Here is a 22,654-nt window from a genome sequence, read left to right as displayed (position 1 = left end):
GCATCACTGGGGGTCAAGTGGGTTCTAGTTCCGTGGATCCTTGATGCGACTCAGGTTAGATTTCAACCCTTTTTGGTCTTTAGAAACCTGCCCAAAATACATCAGTTGGCTTTCCCATCTTAGAACACGTGGTATTTTGTCTAGAAGCCATAGAAATATTCCTGTTTTCCCTATTCCCCATCCTTAAGCAGCAAAGTTCAAAATCTTCTTCCTCAAACTCAACACAGGTCCACAAAACCTGGTGAGTTTTATTTTAGTTTATCACCTGCCATTTTCTCATCAAAATACAAGACCACAACAATTCTGGTAATTTGAGAATTCTGGGTAGTTGGATCCTGGCTAATTACACAAATAATAAGTAAGCATCAAGTTCTGGACTTCTTAGGAGTGTCTCAGAGTCATCTGAGGAACTTTTAAAGATATTGTTGCTTGGCTCCACTCCAGTAGATTCGGAATCAGTGGAAGTAAGAGCAGTTGCTTCTATAGCGCTTACTGTGAGCCAGGAAGGCACTGTTCTAAGTGCTTTATCATATGAGCTCCTGTAAGATGCAGGTGCTAGGATGATTCTTGACTTACAAATGGGGAAAATAAAGTGGGTGAGAGGTGGAGTTGAACCACTTGCCTGAGCCCATGCAACTAGACTGTGATGGAGCTGGGGTGTGACCCAGGCCGGCGCTCCCTGGCCCTCACGCTTAACCACAGTGCTATTTGAGGGTAAAATTCATGGCTTTGTATTTTTAACAACCTCCCCAACTTTGCTATGCTCTGAAGTTTGAGAAGCTCTGCTGTTAGTTTGGGGGGAATTTTATGTCAATGTGAGTAAAATTGATTAAGTAAATGTATTTTTTCTGTTGATTTTAATAACAACCAAATGCAAGGTGGTTGATTTGCCTATTCCTAAAACCAGCTTAAAATTGTGGGAAAGAAGCAATTTTAACAAAGGAAGTTTTATGTTAAAAAAAGATAAGGCTGATTTTCTTCTTGGCAAAGATACTAGGGTCACTGGGAAGAGTCTTGGCTGATGGAGATGCACCATCCTTGAAGTAGGGAGTGCTCTGTGCTCTGGGTCTGCAGAGGAGAGACATTTATAAAATGTCATCCAGGGGACTGCAGAGTCAAGTTTAGATCAAGATGCCCGTCCAGGTCATCCGTACGCCCAGCATGTGAACCTCTTAATCCCCATGAACGCGATGTTTGAGTGACCGATGCTCGTCTGTTTCAGGGAATGGACTTATATCCTGAGAATAAGAAGTACTTCGGGCTGTCAGAGTTCATTGAGTCCACCCTTTCAGGACACAGCCTCCCCTTGCTCAGATATGACAGCTCCTTCGAGGCCATGGTCACCGCATTGGGAAAAAGGTACACGTCTCTCTTTGAAGTTACTAAAAATGCTCAGTAGTCAAGTGCGAGTTGAGGCGCGTGCGGCCAGGGAGGTCCAGGCAGGGATGCGCCTCCCTCCCTTCCTGGGCAACTCAGTCCCTCCGTTAAAGGGAGTCTGCTTATCTCTCGTCCTGCATTTTGGGTCACTGATATCTCTGTTGTACTGTTGCTCCAGAAAATTTTAGAGATGAAAATGGACAGAAATATGCTGGAATGTGGGATTGTGTATTTGAGAATCAAGGGAGGGCAAGAAAATAAGAGGTTAGATATCAAGAGGCTTAAAGGAAGTTCCAGGGACAGTCACAGTCGGCTTTGCTTTTTCTGTCCTCTGCGTATCACCTATCGAGCGCGAATGTTGTGCCATTCGCTGTTCCCAGAGCCTTACTGTCACGATCTCATTTAGTCCTCACCAGCTCTCTGAGCCAGTTGCTATTGCTACCCCCATTTTGCAAATAAACTGAGGATCAGAGAGACACTGTGACTTCCTCAAGCCACATGTTCAGCAAGTGACAGAACCGGATGTGAAGCCAGAGTCAGTGTGACTCTGCTGCTCGCCCTTGTAGCCCCTGTCACAGAGGACCCGTCAGGCAGATATTAATGCTGCCGTTTTACGGATGAGGAAACTGAGGCTCAGAGAGGTTAAGTGCTGACATCCACACAGCTTATTGATTGTAAAGCCAGGCCAAGTTTTACAGACTGTCTAATGCAAACCAAAACAAGTGGCTCTGCCAGTAACTGTTGGTGTTGAGCTGGGCTCTGCCACCTTCCGCATGGCACCTCATTGTTCTCACTTGCTGATAACGGGATTAAATTAGACCTGTGCTTCTCAGGCTGTTTTCCAGAGTATACTGCTTTGGCTGCATACTAATAGCTGTTGTGCCAACAAGGATTCCATGGTCAAAGGTATTTGAGAAACTTTACATTTAACAAAGGATTTCTTTTCCATGAGCGTTCTCAGAGCCTCCAACGGGCCATGCATGCTATAACTCTCCGGGAGACAGCTAGGGTGGTGGCATCTCCAGCATCTCATGGGATTAGTGCTCCCCAGAACGCCCTCTGAGAAACTAAATCCCTTTGCCATCTTTCAGCTCTGTGATGCTGATGGAGATTAATCAGGCCTCTTCTTCAGCTCACAGATTGGCAGCTGAGCTCTCATAAGCTTGCTGAGCAAAGAAGCCCCTGGATTTTACACTGAGGCTGTGAGAACTGGCCTCTGCTCTCTGCCCTGCTCCTCGACTTCTCCTCATGCAGCTAACGTGTTGCATGCTTAGTCAGCTGTAGACTCTGGCTCAGTCCTCTACGCTTATTGCCTAATATAATCCTCCACAACAAAGTGGGATGGGAGGTACTGTTATCCCCATTTGATGGAGGAAGAAACTGAGGCTCATCTTAGGTCATTTGCCCGAGGGGGTTTATAGTGAAGCCAGACCAAATCCTGAATCCAAATCTTTTGACTCCAAAACAGCGTAACCACTAAGCCATATGGAGCAAGTCTTCACAGCCAGTAGAAGGCCGCACTGACCACAGGACCACACATCCTGGCTCTACTCTGCATTAGTTTTAACCTTAGGCAAATCGTTGAACCTGTCTGAACCTCTGTACCCTCACCTGTAGAACAAGTCACTTTCCCAGTGGCTTCTTATGAGAGTTTCACGAAATAATGAACATGTGCGGTGTTAGGAACAGTTGCATGCTGAGAACTCAGGCTCCAAAATCATATCCTGGGTTTGAGTCCTGGGTCTGTCACTCATCAGCTGTAAGACTTGAGGAAAGTTTCTCAATTCTTTGTGGGGATGATAATCCCTACCTCCTAGGATGCTCTGAGGATTAAATGAATTAATCCATGTAAAGCATTAAGAACAGTGCCTGGCACACATTACATGCTCGTGTTTGCTGCTGCCATCACCGTCACCACCATCACCGTCACGATCAGACCATCCTCCTCCTCTTTCCTCTCTGCTCAACTTGAAGCATTGCACAGAGATTAAAATTTGCATTTCACTGAGCGAGAAGAGAATATCAAATTCTGAAATATTTAGGTTTGGAGAAGTATGAAAACTCCAAGGAGACATTTAGCCCAACCACCTCATTTGTAATTATGGGAACTGAGGCCCAGAGAGGGGAAGTGATTTGCCCAGGGTCACACAGCCTATTTGTGGCAGCCTGGACTATAGCCAGGTTTGATGTTCTTTCCACTGCACCATACTGCCTTTCCTAGGAATCATCTGTTTGGAAAACTCTCTTGAAATAGGTAACTTGAACAGTAGGAGATAAAGGTAAGAATATAGAGGTTACTGCCTCTTGCCACCACATGCACAGCTAGACTGGTGGTCCACCGTGTGTCACCGATGCCAGCATACAGCTGGGAAATCTGCTCGTGGGACGACAAACCTGACACCAGCCTACTGGGACTTGAAGATAAAAGACTTAGACATTTAATGACTCCCATTTTTATTCCAGTGTGTTTTCTGTGGTGCTTCCGTCCTGTGGCACCAACCACAAAGGCCTGGAGGCGGGCACATTTCTGTGCCTGACTTGTGGGTGCTGTTAAGAGCTGGGCCCTGGTTCCTGCCTCCCACATCCTTGTCCTTTTTTTTTTAAACGACAGCTTTAGTGAGGAATAACTGACATACAGTAAGCTGCACTTGTTTAAAGTGTTCCATTTGATGAGTTCAACGTATGTGAACCCGGGCCAAACCTTCACCACAATTAAGATAACGAACAACAGTTTCCTCCTGCCCTTTTGTAATTATTCCTTCCTATCCCTCTCTCACTATTGATTAGTTTGCATTTTCTCAAGTTTAATTAAATGAAATTATATAATATGCACTCTGTTTTATCTGGCTTCCTTCACTCAGCATAATTATATTGAGATTCACCTATATTTGTTGCATGTATCAATAGTTCATTCCTTTTTCCTGCTGCACAGCATTCTAGAATAGAATGCTATTGAATGGCTATACCAGTTTGTTTTTTACTGTTGTGGGTATTTAGGTTATTTTTCAGTTTTGACTATTACAAATAAAGCCACTATGAAAATAACAGCTCTACATGTACTTTATCCTTAATGTGTTACAGATCCTTCTAAGTCTACACGTACAAGGCTTTGTGTAGCCTATGCTTTCATTTCTCTTGGGCAAATACCTAGTTGTGGAACAGTGGGTTATGTGGTAGGTATGTGTTTAACTTTTTAGCAAACCACCAACTTGTCTTCTAAGGTAGTTGTATCATTTTACGTTCCCACCAGCAGCGTATGAGAGTTTCCATTGCTCTGCATCCTCATCACCACTTAGTATGGTCAGTCTTTTTAATTGTAGCTATTCTAAAATAGTTATGAAGGGGTATCTCATAGTTTTAATTTGCATTTCTCCAATGACTAATGATGTTGAGCATCTTTTCATCTATCTACCATCCATATTTCATCTTCCATGAAGTGTCTCTTGATGAATTGACCCCTTTATCATTATGAAATGACTTAAAGAATATTATTCTTCTAAAATCTACTTTGTCTGATATTAATATAACTACTCCAGCTTTCTTTTGATTAGTGTTAGCATAGTTCGTAATTTTAAAACCTTTTACTTTTAACCTACTTGTGTCTTTATATTTAAAGTTGGTTTCTTGTAGGCAGCTTATAGTTGAGTTGATCTTGCTTTCTTATCCAATCTGACAATCTCTTCTTTCTAATTGAGGTGTTTAGACCATTTACATTTAATGTGGTTGTTGACATGGTTGGGTTTAAAACTGCTATCTTCTCATTTGTTTTCTGTTTGTCCCATCTGTTCTATGTTTCCTTTTTCTTCCATCTTTTGGATTAATTGAACTTTTTTATGATTTCATTCTCTCTCTCTCTGCTTATTAGCTATAACTCCTTGTTATTTTGGTGGTTGCTTTAGAGTTTATAGTGTATATCTCCAACTTATTACATCCTGCTTTCAAGTGATATTATACCACCTCATGTATCAGATTTGTACAATAGTATATTTTCATTTCTCCTCCCCCAGGCTTTGTGCTTTTGTTGTCACATGTTTTACTTATATATGTTATAAACTCCACAATAAATTACTCTTGCTTTTGACAGTAAATCATCTTTTAGGGATATTTTAATAATAATTTTTTAAAAACACATTTTATATTTACCCATATAGTTACTATTTCCGGTGCTCCTCATTCCTTTATTGAAAAGGATTTCCATCTTGTATCATTTCCTTCTGTCTGAAGAGCTGCTTTTAACATTTCTTGTAGGGAAGTTCCTCTGCTGATGAATTCTTTCAGCTTTTGTGTATCTGAAAAATGTCTTTGTTTTGCTTCATTTTTGAAAGATATTTTCTCTGGGTTTATAAAATTTAGGTTGACATTTTTTCCTTCAATAAATTAAAGATGTGGCTCTACTGTCTTCTGACTTGCATTGCTTCAGAAAAGAAATCTTCAGCCATCCTCATCTTTGTTTCTATGTAATGTGCTCTCCTCCTACCTCTTCCCCCACCAGGTGCTTTAAAGATTTTTTTAATTTATCACTGATTTTAAGCAATTTGATTAAGATATTCCTTGGTGTAGTTTTCTTCAGTTTCTTCTACTTGAGTTAATTTGAGTTTTCATCAAACATGAAAAAATTTCAGTCATTACTTCTTCAAAGACTTTTTTCTACATTCCCCTCTCTCCTTTTAGAATAGTCCAATTACACATATATTAGGCTGCTTGAAGTTGTTCCACTGTGCTCTGATGCTCTGTTTGTTGTTTTTGTTTCCATCTGTTTCATTTTAGATCATTTCTATTGCTATGTTTTCAAGTTTACCAATCTTTTGTTTCTGCAGTGTCTAATCTGATGTCAGTCCCATCCAGTTTATTTATTTTTATTTTTTACAAAAGCAATGCAATTTTATATGACAAGCTTCCTCAGGGAAGAAGAAAGCCAGTTTCAAGTGGCACAAGCATGAATATACATACATATTAATGAATTGATGATAAATAGTTACTTGTGCTTGTTTATTAATCAGGACTCTTCATTGCAAGTGACAGAAACCAAACTTGAACTACCTTAGGAAAAGGAGAGAAGTCTATTAACTCGTGAAATAAAAGGAGAAGTTGAATAAGTCAACTGCAAAACATTAGAGATGCTGCTGGTTTCAGGAGCAACTTGAGTTAGGCATTAAACACCACCAACACTGTGTTTTTTTGTCTTTGGCATCCCCTCTCTGTGTTGGCTTTATTGTAGCTCACTGCACACAGGCTTCTTCGGTGAGCTGAAAGCATCACCCCTGGTTGCTACTGAACTTCATAAGCTCCAGCTTCTAGAGGTGGAGTGATTCCTTTTCATAATTTGAAAAAATCCAAAAACTGATGGCCCATCCTGGGTCAGGTACCCATCCCTATTGTAGCTGGCAGGGAAGGCCAAGTACTGAGATGGTAGCTCCCATGAGAATTCCAGGTCCAGTTTATTTTCTATCTCGCACATTGTAGTTTTCATCTGTAAAATATGATTTGGGTCTTTTTTATATCTCCACTTAACATGCTCAATCTTTCCTCTAGCTTCTTAAAACATGTGAAATATACTTAGAATAATTGTTTTAATGTTCTTGTCTACTAATTCTATTATCTGTGCCATCTGGGTCAATTTCTATTGTTGACTTCCCCCCTCCTGATTATGGATTGTATTTTCCTGATTCTTTACATAACTAGTAATTTTTGAGAGGATGCCAAACATTGTGAATTTTACCTTGCTGGGTGCTGGATAAGTCTTTTCAAGCTTTGTTCTGGAATACAGTATGTTCCTTCGAGATGGTTTAATCCTTTCAGGTTTTGCTTTTAGCCTTTGTTAGGCAGGACCAGAGCAGTTTTTAGTCTATGGCTTACTTCGCCCACTACTGAGGCAGAACCCTCTAAGTAAGTACTCTGCAAGGTTCCGTGAACTCTGATGTCTTCCACATGGTGGCGGGAACAGGAACTATTCCAAGCCCTGTGTGAGCTTGAGGTATCGTTTCCTCTAATCCTTTTGGATGGTTCTTTCCATGTCCTTGGGTAGTTTCCTCACATATGTGCACTGGTCACTCCTTAGCTGAAGACTTGGGGGACCCCATGTGGCTCTCCTGAGTTCTCTATCTGTGCAGCTCTCTCCTCTTTGCTTCTTCCTCCTGTGAACTCTAGCTGCCTTGGTTTCCCTAGGCTGCCTTTCCCCAACTCAGGGAGACCACTGGGGCTTTGCCTGGGTTCCCCCTTCCTGAGCACATTGCAGAAACTCTTTCCAGGCAGAAGCTGAAGGTTCACCTAATTTGTTTCTCATTTCTAAGAACCATTGTCTTTCATTGCCTAATGCTTAATGTCTTGAAACGCTGTTTTTTCATATAGTCATCCAGCTTTTCAGTTGTTCCAGACAAAAGGATAAATCTGGTCCTTGTTACTCCGTCTTGGCCAGAAACAGCAGTCTCTGCTTGTCCTCTGGGCACAGCTGAGTGCAGGTACTTCCCACCGCGTCAAAGATGAGGAGAAGAGTGTGCTTCTCCCCGAGTCACATCCTGCCCTTCTTACCTTGCTCAAGGTGACAAGGGGCCCCCACAGCTGGGGCAGTATGTGGGGCAGGGGAGACAACGCATCTGCCACACTGCTCTCTCTCCTTCTTCTTGGGCGCTATCTGGCCAGTGCACAGGGGCAGGGCAAAGGAATCATTGGGCCACTGCGTCCCCTTCGTGCCAGAATCTGTGGACCAGTTGGGCCTTCCTGAGACAGGACTGGTAATAGCAAGTTTGCCAAACCAACTCTCCAGTTTATAGAACCCATAAAGTAGTTGAAGTGCTGAGGAGAAAGAATGAAGAAAAGGAGGATGCTGGGCAGGAGAAGACATTAGAGATGCTGTTAGAAGGTGAGCTGGCTGCTCTGGTAGAACTCACAGGGTGGCTTGGCCATGGTAAGACTCCTATCTAGGTAGGTCGAGAAATTGTGTTATCTTTGCTTCAAAAAGCCACTGAGTCAGTGGACTCATTCCAGCTAAATAAACTCACAAGAGCATTGAGTAGAAATTGGACGTCAGTTCGTCTATTCCTGCTGAGAAGCACAGTGACCTGCAGTGACTTGGGTTTTTCCAGGGGTGCTCTGGGGTCTGTTTCTGACCCATAGGTCAGACGGAGCTGCTCTAGGAACTGTGTAGGGTCATGGGAGGGGCCACCATCTTTGAGTAGGAACACATATGGTAACCACGGTTTCTGAAGCAAAGATTGGGATTCTTAATTTGACTGGATGTGTTCTGATTTGTAATTCATCTGTCAACTTCCATCACATTTAGTTACATTTCTGTTAACTCACTGTGATTGAAATGAATGCAGTGGTGTGCCTTTAGGACGGTCCCCCCAAATCTGCGGTATGTGGTAGCTGCATTTACATACTGATTGCTGGGGATTCTTCTATTTCTAGTGAGAATCTGGGGCAAATTACCTAACTCAAGGAACTATAAATTAAACCAATAGGCTAAACAGGCATTATTTTATTCATTCATCTGTTCATTCACGGAACTAGTATTTTTTGAGCAGCTACTATGTGCCAGGTGCTGGGAGAGACAGAGAAACAGCAGCAACAACAAGCCTAGGCCTCTATTTCCCAGCTGCAAATGACAGAGCAGTTATGCTTTGACTTTGTAAGGAAGGCTTCTGTTTCAGGTTCCAAAACAACCTGCTTCAAAATGAAACACCCTTGTTTGCAACCTGGCGGTTGCCTGTGCAGGAAGTGGGGGCCGTCTTGGGTTACTCGTTTGCCGCAGGGGGGACGACAGCCTTCCTCACCTGCAGCGCCGTGGGCATCCTCGGGGTCGCGGCCCGGGGTCACGGCCCGTCTCTGTTTGTTGCAGGTTCCCCCGCCTGCACAGCGCGGTGATCAGGACCTTTGTTCTCGTGCAGCACTACGCGGCCGCCATGATGGCCGTGAGCGGCCTCTCGCAGATGAAGAACTACACGTCGGTGGAGACGCTAGAGATCACCCAGAACCTCATCAACTCCCCGAAGCAGTGCCCCTGCGGCCACGGGCTCATGGTCTTGCTGCGGGTGCCCTGCTCGCCGCTGGCGGCCGTGGCCTACGAGCGGCTGGCCCACGTGCGGGCCCGCCTAGCCCTGGAGGAGCACTTTGAGATAATCCTGGGCAATCCCAGCTCCGGCATCACGGTCGGGAAGCACTTCGTGAAGCAGCTCAAGGTGGGCGGCTGTGGTCAGGGGCAGGAGGGGTGGTGGTCGCCTGGGAGAGCCATGGGGCAGGGCCACTAAGGAGATGGGGGAGCCGAGTGGTGACAGACTTCTTAACCTTGCTGTCCATCGCGGGCTGGCCACACCCCTCTGGCACCTCTCTGGCCAGGTCCCTCCCTGCACCTTGCAGTCCTGCGGTACCAAATTCCTTAAACACCGCCCCCTCGCGGCTGCCCCCAAACGTGCTGTCCTGCAGTTTCAAACCTCTGGGCTGTAGCATGCTTTTCTTTCTTCGTGGGGGTGCCTTTCTCTTCCTCCTGTGTTTAGCTCATGCCCGTCAGCCTGCAGAGCTCAACTCAGCGGCTTTTCCTTTTTCAGGAAGCCGCCCCTCCCCCACACCTGGGGCCCCTGCGTGTCCTCTGGCTCCTCCCCCAGGTGGTGGCGCTTGGGGACACCCCTACAGATCTCAACCCCCTCCCCCCAAACTGGCACAGTGCCTTGCCCATAGTAGGTTCTCACTAAACTTACAAATGAAGGAAAATGCAGAAGAGTTAGGGCAAGAATATTGAAAGAATAATCGACTAGGAACTATGAGTGAAAGACACCAGCACCGTGATTGAGAGATCATAGTAAAAACGTTAGAAACAACTGGGGATGTGTGCTTCCTCCCAAAGAATCCGTCAGGCAGCAGTGTTTCTTGAATAGCTAACACGTGCCAGACAGTGTTCTCCGTGGCTGGGAAAAGGGTGGTGCTTATTTGCAGGATAAAGAACTGTCATTTTTATCAAAGGACGCAATGCAAGGACTTTCAATCAGTAGGCGGACATCAAGGCTCCCCTGTGGCTGGGCTAGTTGGGGGCCTTACGGCTTTATTTCTTTTCAATTATCTGCAGATGTGGCAGAAAATTGAGGATGCGGAGTGGAGACCTCAGACTTACTTGGAACTGGAGGGCCTGCCTTGCATCCTGATCTTCAGTGGGATGGACCCGCATGGGGAATCCTTACCAAGGTGAATGGAGGGGGCTGTGCCCCTGGGGTCGTTGAGGAGCCAGCTGCCTGAGCCCGCAGCTGCCGGGGTTGCCAGGCCCGGCTTCCACTGTGCAACTCTAGGTGGCGCATTCACATTCATGGTCATTGTGGATTTGTATATTTATTATGCCAGTTTTGCAGCAGAAGGCAGTAAAATGTGTCTGAAGCCTGAGCCGCTTTTCCTAATTCTCAGGCACCGTTTGGGTTCATGAGGGAGGGGTGGGTGCTGTTGCCAGGCTCCTGGGTGGAGACCGTGCATCTGGAGTTAGGGTTTACTACCTCCCTCAGTTAGAGATGCAGTTCCCTATCAGAAGGTATGGGATCATCCCGGGGTGGGGTTGGAGGAGGTCAGAGTGACATTTCCTGCTGGTATCTGGGCACTCCTGTGGCTGGTCTCTGCTGGTTTAGGAGGAGTTCTGGGAATGGGGGGACGGTGCTGAGGCCACTCGGGAAGAGTCAGTTCTGCCAGTGCACAGAGCTGACTGCCTCAAAGGCCGTGTCCCCTTGGAGCCATCATAGCCATGCAGAAGTCCGCTGCAAGCCCAGTCGGTGTCTCCTGGGGTCTCCAGGTCTCCACACAGACAGACCACTGGTCACTGGGCCTCCAGTAAGGCAGTTGCTTGAACTGGTGGTGACAGGTTGGCTTTTAGACATTTACTTAATACCCATGGAGAAGAGCAGGCAGCTGTGCTGGGGCCCTTGCACGTCTTTCCTTGTGTGACAAGAGAGTAAGAGCTGACATTTATTGAGTTGCTGTTATGTGTGGACCACTCTACTAGACTCTTTTTATGTGCTTTCTCTCACGTTGCTCTCACTGTCACCCTGGGGGAAAGGTGTTATTTCAGTAGTCCCATATCACTGATGAACAAACTGAGGCTTACAGAGATTAAGCCAGTGGAGCGACAGTGCCCTCCAGGCTCCAAAGCCTGGCTTCCTTCCGTTGGGCCACACCACACTTATGCCAGGGCCACTGTGCACTGCTTTATCACGCGCCAGGGAAAGGGGCTCCAAAATGTTTGACTTTGGTTGTTTCTGTTTCCCATGGATTAATTTTCCCATTCCTCAGCTCCTTAAGGGCTAAGACAACATCTTAATCTATTTTAAATCACAGCAAGCATTTACTGAGTACCTTCTTTGTATTAGCAGCATGCTACACTTTTAATAGAGCATTTACTGCTTGCAACAGTGGTATTGCTATCCTGTTTTATAGATGAGCAAAGGAAATGTCATCCATCTGAGGTCGCGTGAGCAGTAAGTCGCAGAGCCTGACTGGATCCGGCATCTGCCTCTCTGCAGGTCCTTTGCTGTTCACACTGCACACCCCGGGCCCGACGTTGGCCTGTCCTCTATGCTCGCCCCTCCGCCTAGCTCATTGCTTGTTGGCGTCTGTCTTCCCAGACAGACTCTCATTTCCACTAGGACGGTGACTTGGTTCCAGCCTATCCCTAGCATGTAGCACAGTCCCAGGCACATGGTAAATGTTGACTGGAATAATTAAATGTCCACTTATTACATGTAAACCTCACAGTACACTTAGATGTTATTCATTATTCATTTCCATCTTTCAGATGAAAAAATTCTGAGCCTCTGAGAAGTTGCACAGCTTGTGGAAGGTTCTGTCACTAGAAAGTGGCAGAGCTGGGGTTCAAGTCTCGTTTTCATCCGACCTGCAAGTCAGTGCTCCTTTAATTACGTGCAGCACAGGGCCGGATAGACAGCAGGTGCCCCGAGAGACTTGCAGTTAAACCGACTTTGTTGCTGACGGCTCACAGTCATGGGGTCTGCTTCTCTGTTAGCACAAGTCCAGGGTCCCAATGACGAGGGCAGGCTGTTTCCTGAACACCGTTTCCCTCACCGCCGAGAGCCGTGCCTCCTTCCTACTCGATAGATCCCTCCCTCCGTGTCCTCCTAGGTCTTTGAGGTACTGTGACCTGCGTCTGATAAACTCCTCGTGCTTGGTGAGGACAGCCTTGGAGCAGGAGCTGGGCCTGGCTGCTTACTTTGTGAGCAACGAGGTTCCCTTGGAGAAGGGGGCTCGGAACGAGGCCTTGGAGAGCGATGCGGAGAAGCTGAGCAGCACGGACAACGAGGATGAGGAGCTGGTGACGGAAGGTGAGCTCGGGCAGCCCGCACCCGGGTGCTCCTGCCCTTGTCTAGATGGCTGTCTCCCCTTCAGTGTGGCCCTGGGGCCCGTCAGCAGCCCCGGCTGAGAGCTATCTAGGTACATCTTTGGAGCAAATGGCAAATCCCTTGTTGAATTCAGATTTTTCTCTTTTCCCCTTTTTTGATGTTGTGAGAAAATAGAAATCCTGATAGGCTCTTCCTAGCTCTAGAATTCTTAAAGAATAGGAAGAAAAATGGAGATTTCTTAGGGTTCAAGTTCATGCTTTATTCACATTGTGGTGGAGTTACCATATAGCTGGTACAAGATTTACTAGCTTATTTTCTCTGTGTAAATCAACTTAACAGTATGTGTCCATTATGGAGATTTATTAAACCAGGCCAACTGCATTTACAGACGTGAAAATCCGACACCATATTTTTAATAGGACACATAAATCAGAGCAGTGCAAGGCGTTTGGCTGTAGTCAACAGTACAGTGAGAAACAATAGAAAGCTGTCAATGCAAAAATGCAAAGCGTTTGTGGGGTGTGCTGTAATGGAAAGAGAGAGGGATTGTAGGGTCCAAGACCAGGACTCCTTCCTCCATCTGCTAGCGACTTTGGACAGGTCCTGTCCCCTCTCCCAGCCTCAGATTGCCCATCTATAACATGGGCATTGAAAGACCTGCCTGACACACTTCCCTGGTGCTTAGCAGTCTTTCACAGATGTGAGCGTGACTCTGATATTAAATTGCCTCAAACTCCCTATTGCCCGTGGGATGAATGCAGACTCTGGCATTTCATGACCCACCTCTTTAGTTTCACCATTCGCTCCTCTCAACTCTCCAGCCCCCAGCCTGCACTCCGTGCTCTTGGCCACACTCGCCTCATAGTGGTTCCCTGGCTGTGCACTGCTCTTGTCACCTCTGGCCACACAGCTCCTCCCCACTCTGAGGTCTCTCTCCTCTGTGCTTCACCTGGAAACCCCTGTCCTTTCAGGACTCAGGTTGGGGTCACCTCTTCCAGGAAGTTTCCCTACTCCTGCCTCCCCATGCTGGGTGGGAGCCTGGCCTCCAGCTCCCAGGCCCCCCTCTCTCTTTGCACTCCTTACACCATCTTGTAGTCACGACTCGCAGGCAGGAGCCCCCACTGAGCCGTGAGCTCCTCGCTGGCCTGCCCTGCGTCTTCCTCCTCCTGTGTCCTCAGTGCTCCGTCAGCGGGTGGGCGCCCGGAGGATGGATGAGGAGAGAGGACAGGTGCGTGTGCACTTTGTAAACTGAAGTGCTGGGCGAATGTACAGGATGGTGATTACGAGCCATCTTCAGTGTGTGTGCTTTGAAACAGGCTCCACCTCGGAGAAGAGGAGCCCCGTGAAGAGGGAAAGGTCCTGCTCCCACGACTCGGCCTCTTCATCCCTCTCCTCGAAAGCATCCAGTAAGTCTCCAGGCGGGAACCGTCCCACAGTTGGACCTTTTTGAGATTTTAGGGACTGAAAAGAGATCCTTTCTTTTCCCTAGAACTGGAAAGAGAAGGGAGTCTTTGAAGAACTGGATTTTCTAGAGAGTAAATGCTTTTCTCAGTTGGGGCCCGGGAACATGAGGAGTTTGGACCTCGAGGTTCAGTGGCTCCTGTCCTGGGAGGTGATGGAGGGCTCTGCCCCTACTGTGGCCTGTGCCGGGCCGCGTCAGAGGGCTGTCCCCTCGGTGCTCTCCGGGCAGCTGTGTGTTTGGGGAATCACTGCTCCCTTGGGAGGAGGGGAGCTGGGGTGAGTTGTTCTTGTCGAATCTGAGGGCAGAGAGAAGTAGGCACGGAAGACCCCTCTGGGGGAGGAGCCACAAGGCAGCAGGTGTTCACTGACTGCTGGACCAGACTGCAGGAAGGAGGGGCGAGTGTGGATAAAATTCCCAAAGGCTCGGCCCTCGGGGATGCCTTGCTCTCTGAGAGCCGACAGGACCCACACACACAAAACTATCCTTCTCTTCCTGCCGCGAGCATTTATTGAGAAGCTACTTATATCTGAATCAGGGCATTGAAAAGCAGATGCGATGTGGACCTGCTTTCCAGGAATTCACGGTTCCTCATACATCAGTCTATATTGCAATAGGGGCTGCTGTGATTTTCTGCACACATAGTCACACACGTGAAGCGCTATGGTTACGTGTTGAAGAAGTCATTAATTTTGTCTCAGATGAGGGCAGATTTCAGGGTACACTGCAGGTTTCAGAGAGCAGCTGGCCTCTGACTGGACCTTGGAGGAGAAGGTATTCCGGTGGGGAAACTTCTTGGGCAGAGGAGGCTCGTTTGACAGGACGTGTGGTGCTGAGTGCAATGAGTGGTCCTGTGGGCTGCAGCTCAGGGTGCAGGTGGGGGCCTGGCTGTGATCAGGGCGTGGCTGCTCGATTGTGTGGTCTGGTGGGGGTGGTGGACGGAGCTCAGAGCACAGCTGGGGGTTTGGCCTGGGGGCATCTTTGGCCTCCTCGCTTCTTCCCTCACCTCATGGAGCCCACGGATGCAGTGAGCCAGGTGGTGGGCTCTTCCTCACAGGTGTGCACAGAGGGAGTCAGAACAAGGCCTCCTTAACATCGGCCTGGAGCTCTCTGACTGAAGATAGATCTGATTCATAGGCTGGGGTCAGTCAGAAGAGCCACGTGCTGCAGCCTCTGGCGTCCTTAGATAGTCTGCCCCAAACAACATAGGGAGCCTGGACCACCAGGGAGGAGCTGACGAATGGGTGAATGATCCATGCCATTCAGAATAGAGGTGTGTGGTGCTCTGTTCTTCCTCCATCCTGGCCTGACGGCTTTCTAGAAGGTTCTGGAGACATGTTGGTCTATGCAGTGTCTTCAGATGGAGTAGAACATCCAAGCTGTTAGCCAGCCTCTCTCTCTCTTCCGGAATTCTCCAGTTAGGTGAGGCAACTTTCTTAGTGAGGATTTTTCAGAGGGTCCTGGGATCTTAGGGGTCTCTGATGAGACGCTTCTTGTGGCCTTACATGCAACCCCCACATTAGAGGGGTGAGGACACAGAGGCCCAGGGAGGTGAGACTTGGCCACAGCCACACAAGTCAGGATGCGGACCCTGGCGGGGCTGGGTCCCATCTTTATAGGCTGACAATCCCCCTGGGTTCACCTGAGACACACTAACTGAGGCCTGGGGCTGGATGCAGAGAAATGTCAGAGTAGGTATCCATCCTTGGGGTCCTGCCAGGCTGCTCTCACAACCTAGGGAAGTGGATGAAGACATCGGGGTTCTCTTGGTCTACTTTTGGGACCTCATGCCTCTTTCATGTCTCATGCCCTTCTGCCCCCCTTTCCCCCAGGCTAGGTGCCTGGGTCCCTCACAGCCTCCCCAACCCTGGTCTTCAGCTCCTCCATTTACCCCGAGCTTCAGGTGCCTTGCCTGAGGGAGAGGCATCTCAGCAGGAGTCAGGCCTTCCGCAGGGGAGGGCAGGCCGGCGCTGCATCTCCTCCCTCCATGAGCAATTTGTAACCGGGCATGAGACCCAGAGGGGAGGTTGCCTGAGCCTTGTGGTGAGGGGGCGCAGGCTGACCAAGAGCCCCAGGGTGGCAGGAAGCCTCTCTGAGGAGAGTGGATAAGGGGTATCAGGCCTGCCTGAGGAGTGGCCTCCCTCAGTCTGTCTTCTCTCAGTACCATCTCTGGGGAAACGACAGGGCTAAGATAGATTTTCAGTGTCCTGTCTGCCCTGCCCTCTGCAGAGCCTGAGACCTGCAGGGTGGCTGTGAGCTGACATGCGGGCCCTGGGCGTGGTCGAATGATGTAAAAGACAGGGACCAGGGAGCTGCTCCTCTGTGTCCAGGTGACCCACACTCACCTGGGCTCTCAACATGATCCACCTGGGAGAGGGGGCAAAAGAAACTCCGTATTTGGGTCACTGCTGTGCATGCTGCATCTCGCATCTTGAACTCTTCTGAAAACTAATTGTAGCATTAGATTAAAGCCTGTGGTGTCCTGTGAGTTTGGCTGCCAGTTTAAACTAGAAGCCGCCGCTGTGCTGGTGCAGAGGTGAGGTTCGAGCTCCATGAGGTGATGGAAGCAGGGAGGCGTCGTGGAACAACCTGCACAGAAGCAGGAGTGTAGGTTGAGCAGAGGCCTTGGAGGGGTTCCCTGTGCGGGGCGTTGGGATGAGTGTGGGATGAAGTCACACCATGTGGGTGGCGCTGGCTGTCTCCCCATAGCAAATCTTGGCTTCGTCATAGGACAGAAGAGTTTATATTTAACCCAAGGTAGAATTTTGTTAATGAAAATTCCCAGTAATTTTCAAGGAAATGTATTTTGTGCTGCAGAAACAGGAGCAGCCGGCAGGTTTTGCAGTGGGTCATTCCTGGGGCCTGGCTGACAGGTGCCTCTCTCCCCAGGCTCAGTGCTCTGTGGCGAGTCCTCGGCTCAGCCCGGGGGCCCCTCTCAGGGGGAGCGGGCCGGATCGCCGCAGCCCAGTGGCCCTTCAGAGGAGGGCAGGGTCCCTGGAGAGAGACAGAGGCTCCGAGCGAGTCGGGGGCCACCATCGGTCATCAGTCGGCACAGCCCCGGGCTGGCCCCACGGCCTGACTCCAGCCTCAAGACCAGCCAGAGGAGCATCCAGGTGTCTGTCACCTCGTTGTCCTCCCAGCTCTCCTCCTCCTCGGGCTCGTCCTCCTCCTCCACGGTGCCCACCACCAGCACGCTCGTCCTGCAGGCCTCACAGTGCTCCATGACCAAGGCCTACCAGCAGCCACCCATCGTCTTCCTGCCCAAGCTGGTGTATGACATGGTCACGTCCACCGACAGCAGTGGCCTCCCCAAGGCCGCCTCGCTCCTGCCCTCCCACTCGGTCATGTGGGCCAGCTCCTTTCGCCCCCTGCTCAGCAAGACGATGACGTCCACAGAGCAGTCTCTGTACTACCGGCAGTGGACGGTGCCCCGGCCCAGCCACATGGACTATGGCAACCGTGCCGAGGGCCGCGTGGACAGCTTCCACCCACGCAGGCTGCTGCTCAGCGGGCCCCCTCAGGTGGGTGCTGCCTTCCTGGGGCCTGGACTCTATGGGGTTCTTGTGTTCATGCCCAGGGGGCAGGTTCAGGGCTGACAGCATCCCCTTATTGACATCTTGCCATTCTCACGGTGGAATCTCTGATGGCCCTGCAGTGGGTTGTGGTTGGAGGTTGAGAAGCGCCTGCTGCCCACGGCTGGGTGACTTCCATCCTCCGACTTTAGTTTCCTCCTTTGCTTGATGTGAGGGTGGAGGGCTTCTCCCTCCTTCAGACTGTGATTCTGCATTTCCCACATTATTTCATTTGGTCCTCACGGCCAGTCTGTGTGGTTTGCTCACACTCTAACAGTTAGAAACAACGCCCCGGTTTACACTGGAAGACTTCGGTGAAACCTAATGTGGAGGCGGGAGGCTGTTTCCCCATCCAGCCCTCCCCCAGCTCATGGCGTTTCCTTGACGACAAAAGACCATTTCACCTGTCAAAATGGCAGACGTCTGCAAGGCACGAATGTCAGGTGTCCATGTGCGCGTGTGAGGAGGACCATGGGCTGGGATGGGGTCTTGGAAGGGGCTTTGCCAGAACAATGCGGAGGTGGAAGGTGGGCCCTGGCGTGGACTGCCCGGGCTCGAATTCTGGCTCAGACGTCACCTGACTCTCTGGGTGCATTCCAGCCCCAGTGTCCTTCTCTGAGAATGAGGAAGATAATAGTACTGATATCGTAGAAAAGGGAGCATTAAACGAGAAATTAATTGTAGGGCCCTTAGAATATAGCCTCACCCATAGAAGGCATGTGATAAATGTTAGTTATTGTTGTCATCATCATCATCAGTTCCATCACTGTTACAATTCAAGATGTGCTGCCTTCTGACTCAGCCTGTTCATTTCTTTTCTGGGAATCTAAACCCAAGAAATACAAACCCAAAAAAATATGGGTAAGAATGCTTATTTTAGTACTGTTTGCAACAGTAAAAAGCAAACTGTAAACAACTTAAATTCCATTGGTCAAGCTTGGTCGAATAAATTTGGGCACAGCTGTATCACACAATTCAGCCATACAGATTTTTTTTTTTTTGAGGAAGATTAGCCCTGAGCTAACATCTGCTGCCAATCCTCCTCTTTTTGCTGAGGAAGACTGGCCCTGAGGTAACACCCATGCCCATCTTCCTCTACTTTATATGTGAGACATCTACCACAGCATGGCTTGCCAGGCAGTGCCATGTCTGCACCTGAGATCTGAACCAGCGAACCCTGGGCTGCCGAAGCAGGACGTGCACACTTAACCGCTGTGCCACCAGGCTGGCCTCCTAGAGATTTTGAGATCAATCTCTATATACTAACACTGAAATTTCTCTAAGATATTTAAATTTTCAAAAATCGAGTTTCAGAATAATATATATAGTGTAATATCCATTAGGAAAAACAGATCAGTGTGTCTATGTGTCTGTGTGTGTGAAAATGCCTAAAAAATCCCTGACAGGATTGCCACTAAATTGTTAGCTAGGGAGGCAGTGCGATTAGCAAACATTCTACTTCCTTGTCAATCTGTATTTCTTGGACTTTTAAATGAGCATATATTACTCTTTATAATTTAAAAAAGGGGATCCCAGTTTCTGCATACCCTCACATTAGTGGGTGTTGTCAATCTTGAAGATGTTTGCCTATTTGATAGGGAAAACACTGTATATTATAGTTTTATTAGTCAGGTCGACTGTATTTTTATTTATTGATTGATCATTGGTACTTCTTTCACAGTGATTTTCTGGTTTGTTTCTCTTGTTTTTCCTTTCCGCCAATTGATTTCTTCCTGTGGCTTTGTAAAAGGAGCTGTTCAGAGATTATAGACTTTAATCTCGTCTATCATATGTATTGCAAATATTTTCTCTGAAGCTTCCCCAATTGTGTTTCATATTTTCTTCTTTCAAGTTAGTTATTTCTGTTCCTCAGCATTTTTTGAGTACTTACTACGAGCAAGGCATTGAGCTAAGAACTTGGACAGCACATTCCTAGAGGCACAGGTGAGAGGGGAGGGTTCTGGGTTAGCCCACAGGCACCTGTTTAACCAGTTGTGACCTGCGTGAACTACGCCCAGTGCTGTCCTAGCCTGTGCAGGACTGAAGAGCAGGACTCTATGCTACGAGAAGGAAGAAAAGAAAATTGTCTTGTTTCTTTTCCTGGGCTTAGGAGGAGAGAAGGGAAATGCCGACTTTTTATGTCTTGTACAGTGAGTTTTGTTATCTTACTATAGACATATCGATTAATACAAGAACAGAGATTGGCACTTGCACAAGACTCTTTTAAGACGTTATGTTTTATATCAGCAGTCATTTTTTGAAGCAAACTTTCTTCAGCTTGTGATAAAGTCCTATTTCTAACAGTTTAAAAAATGTGGCCAGTTAAAACTGGAGACGCGTTTGCCTTGATTTATAAGCAGGCAGGTCTGCTGGTCACAGAGTCCGTCCGACAGCCTGCCATGCTGCCTTAGGCCATGTTTCCCCTCATGTCTTGCATTAACCAGGCCCTCTTTTTAGTTAAGTGAGATCTTTAAAAGTGACCGATGCCCTGAGGTGTGTCGGGTGCTCTGGCCAGCGCCTGCACGTGGACAGGGCGCCCTGACTGCTGCCTCTGATTTTGGTGTCCTTACAGGTCGGGAAGACGGGCGCCTACCTGCACTTCCTCAGTATTTTGTCCAGAATGCTCATTCGGCTGACAGAAGTAGATGTTTACGATGAAGAAGAGATCAATATCAGTGAGTTATTTGTTGGTGACACTTGGGCTTAGAATCCTCATTAATCAATTTTTCCAGGGGCTTTAATTGTGTCTTCTCCGTTCTGATGGAATTTTCAGATTGATGATCAGACTCATCCTGGGGGCTGTGTAGGGTGCACTCATCTTTCCCTTGTAGTCATTTTGCTCAATATCAGAATGGTGCCTAGAGGCCTTTGTGGGGATAAAATTACTACCCTAAAAATAAACCGCTATTTGCTGAGGACTTCCACATGTCGGGTACTGTGCCCAATACTTTACATAAATTACCACATTCCATTTGTATATGACGCCATGAGATAGTGCTCCATTTTCTGAGAAGTGACATGCTCAGGAGCCCCACTTGGAGGTGGCAGAGAGGGAACTAAACTAAATTTGATTGCTGCCTCTAGAAACCAGAGTTATCCATCAAGGGAGGTTCCCACGCAGGTGGCTGAGTGCATAGGTCAATATCTTGGGGCAAAATGGAAGGATATGCTATGTGGGAAACAACCTTTCCCCCTTGTTCATGGAACAGAATTTACCTAATTGAGGTATGACTCTTAGAGCAGCTGTTTTATTCAAATTGTAAAACACCTCCTCCATTTCCTCTTTATAGGCTCCTCCAGTGGCTCAAAAACTTGGCCTCTTGCTTTGGAATGAAAATTTGTGTAAGGAGTCCTGTCTGTGTTGTAGAGAAAGGGCACCAGTGAGCTGTACTGGCTTCCAAGCAGCACTTTTTATTTTTTTTATTGTATATATTTAAGGTGTACAACTTGATGATGTGGAATACGTATCCATTGTGAAATCACCACACAACCAAGCTAATTAACACATCCGTCTGCTCACATAGTTGCCATGTTCACTGCAGCATTGTTTACGATAGCCAGGATGTGCAAACCACCAAATGTTGTCCATTGATGGATAAATGTCCATCAGCAGGTGAATGGATAAAGAAAATGTGGTATATACACATAGTCGGATATTATTCTGTCTTAAAAAAGAGAGAAATCCAACCATTTGCATCCACAGCACTTCTTTAGATGCTCTTGACTGTGTCTGAGTTTCGACTTGGAGAAGATTTGGAACAAGGCAGCCCATCTAGCCCTCAGTGTTTCCTTTGAAGGAGAAAGGAAAGAGGCTCTTCACCCCGGCTCTGAGTTTCCCACGGTTTCCCCTGCAGTTTGGACCATAGTTCAGATGAAAATTAACAGACCTGTTGAGTTTCTGTCTCCTCACTTTCTTGGATACACAGATGGTCCCCAACTTACGATGGTTCAACCTTCGATTTATTGACTTTGCAATGGTGTGAAAGCGATATGCATTCAGTAGAAACTGTACTTCAGATTTTGAATTGTGATCTTTTCCTGGGCCAGCGCTATGCGGTATGATCCTGTCGCGTGACGCTGGGCATCGGTGTGATTCACGAGGGTAAACAACCATCACTTACAGCCATTCTGCACACAGCCATTCTGTTTTTCACTTTCAGTACAGTATTCAATAAATTCCACGAGCTAGTCAGCACTTTATTATAAAATAGGCTTTTTGTTAGTTGATTCTGCCCAACTCTAGGCTAACATTAGTGTCCTCAGCACGTTTAAGGTAGGCTAGGCTAAGCTATGACGTTGGGTAGGTTACGTATATTAAATGCATTTTTGGCTTATGATGGGTTTATCAGGACACAACCCCATTGCAAGTCAAGGAAGATCTGTACCAATGGCAAAGACAGGATTTGAACCCAGTTTGTTAAACTTCAAAGCCTGTTTTCTCAAATACTCTCTTACAGCCTTGAGTTTCTCTCCCTCTTTCCTTCTTTCTTCTCTTTCTTATGGACATATACTCTGCCCCTGTATACAATATAGTAGGATAGATAGATATAGATATATTGATACATATATAAATATCATACAAATATATAAAATCAAAATGTTACATAATTCAAATTGGAACAGCTAGATTTTTTTACCTTTTGGTCGATAAGCATTTAGTGAGCACCATGGACTATCCCAGTTATAGTGTAGATAATACATGGCAAATGTAGAAACGTGGTTTAGACCATGAGTGGTGCTGGCCTTCAGAAGGGAGAAACCAACAGGCCTGAGCACTTAGAAGAGGCGTTCTGGAAGTGCGGTGATAAGAGCTGGGCCATATTGGCTGGGCAGCATTCAGATAGAAGAGCAAGAAAGAGAACCGTGTATGGTTCCACTGGCGGTGGGAATCAGTGTGGTGTATTTGGGGGATGGTGCCGGGG

The 22,654-nt window shown here is 47.5% G+C and overlaps 1 protein-coding gene across 29 annotated transcripts in view; it reads left to right on the top strand.

Moving 5' to 3' along the window:
- The window catches only part of GREB1 (growth regulating estrogen receptor binding 1), a 141,888-nt gene that overhangs the window by 105,178 nt on the left and 14,056 nt on the right, over positions 1-22,654 (top strand). For 27 of the 29 annotated variants that reach the window (XR_011426592.1, XR_011426593.1, XM_070236668.1 and 24 more), the window contains 7 exons: positions 1,223-1,359; positions 9,215-9,554; positions 10,436-10,551; positions 12,484-12,683; positions 14,018-14,107; positions 17,050-17,681; positions 20,305-20,407. Coding sequence is in view for 25 of the 29 variants with exons in the window: in XM_070236668.1 (XP_070092769.1) it covers positions 1,223-1,359; positions 9,215-9,554; positions 10,436-10,551; positions 12,484-12,683; positions 14,018-14,107; positions 17,050-17,681; positions 20,305-20,407 (1,618 nt within the window). In the remaining 4 variants the exon portion in view is untranslated. Of the gene's footprint in view, positions 1-1,222; positions 1,360-9,214; positions 9,555-10,435; positions 10,552-12,483; positions 12,684-14,017; positions 14,108-17,049; positions 17,682-20,304; positions 20,408-21,022; positions 21,835-22,654 lie in introns of those variants that run through there. The other 2 variants (XR_011426594.1, XR_011426595.1) reach the window with 2 other exon arrangements.

This window comes from Equus caballus, chromosome 15 (genome assembly GCF_041296265.1).
Source record: "Equus caballus isolate H_3958 breed thoroughbred chromosome 15, TB-T2T, whole genome shotgun sequence".
NCBI lineage: Eukaryota > Metazoa > Chordata > Mammalia > Perissodactyla > Equidae > Equus > Equus caballus.
Note: the sequence above shows the minus strand (reverse complement) of the source record. Positions and strands in the feature narration are given on the sequence as shown.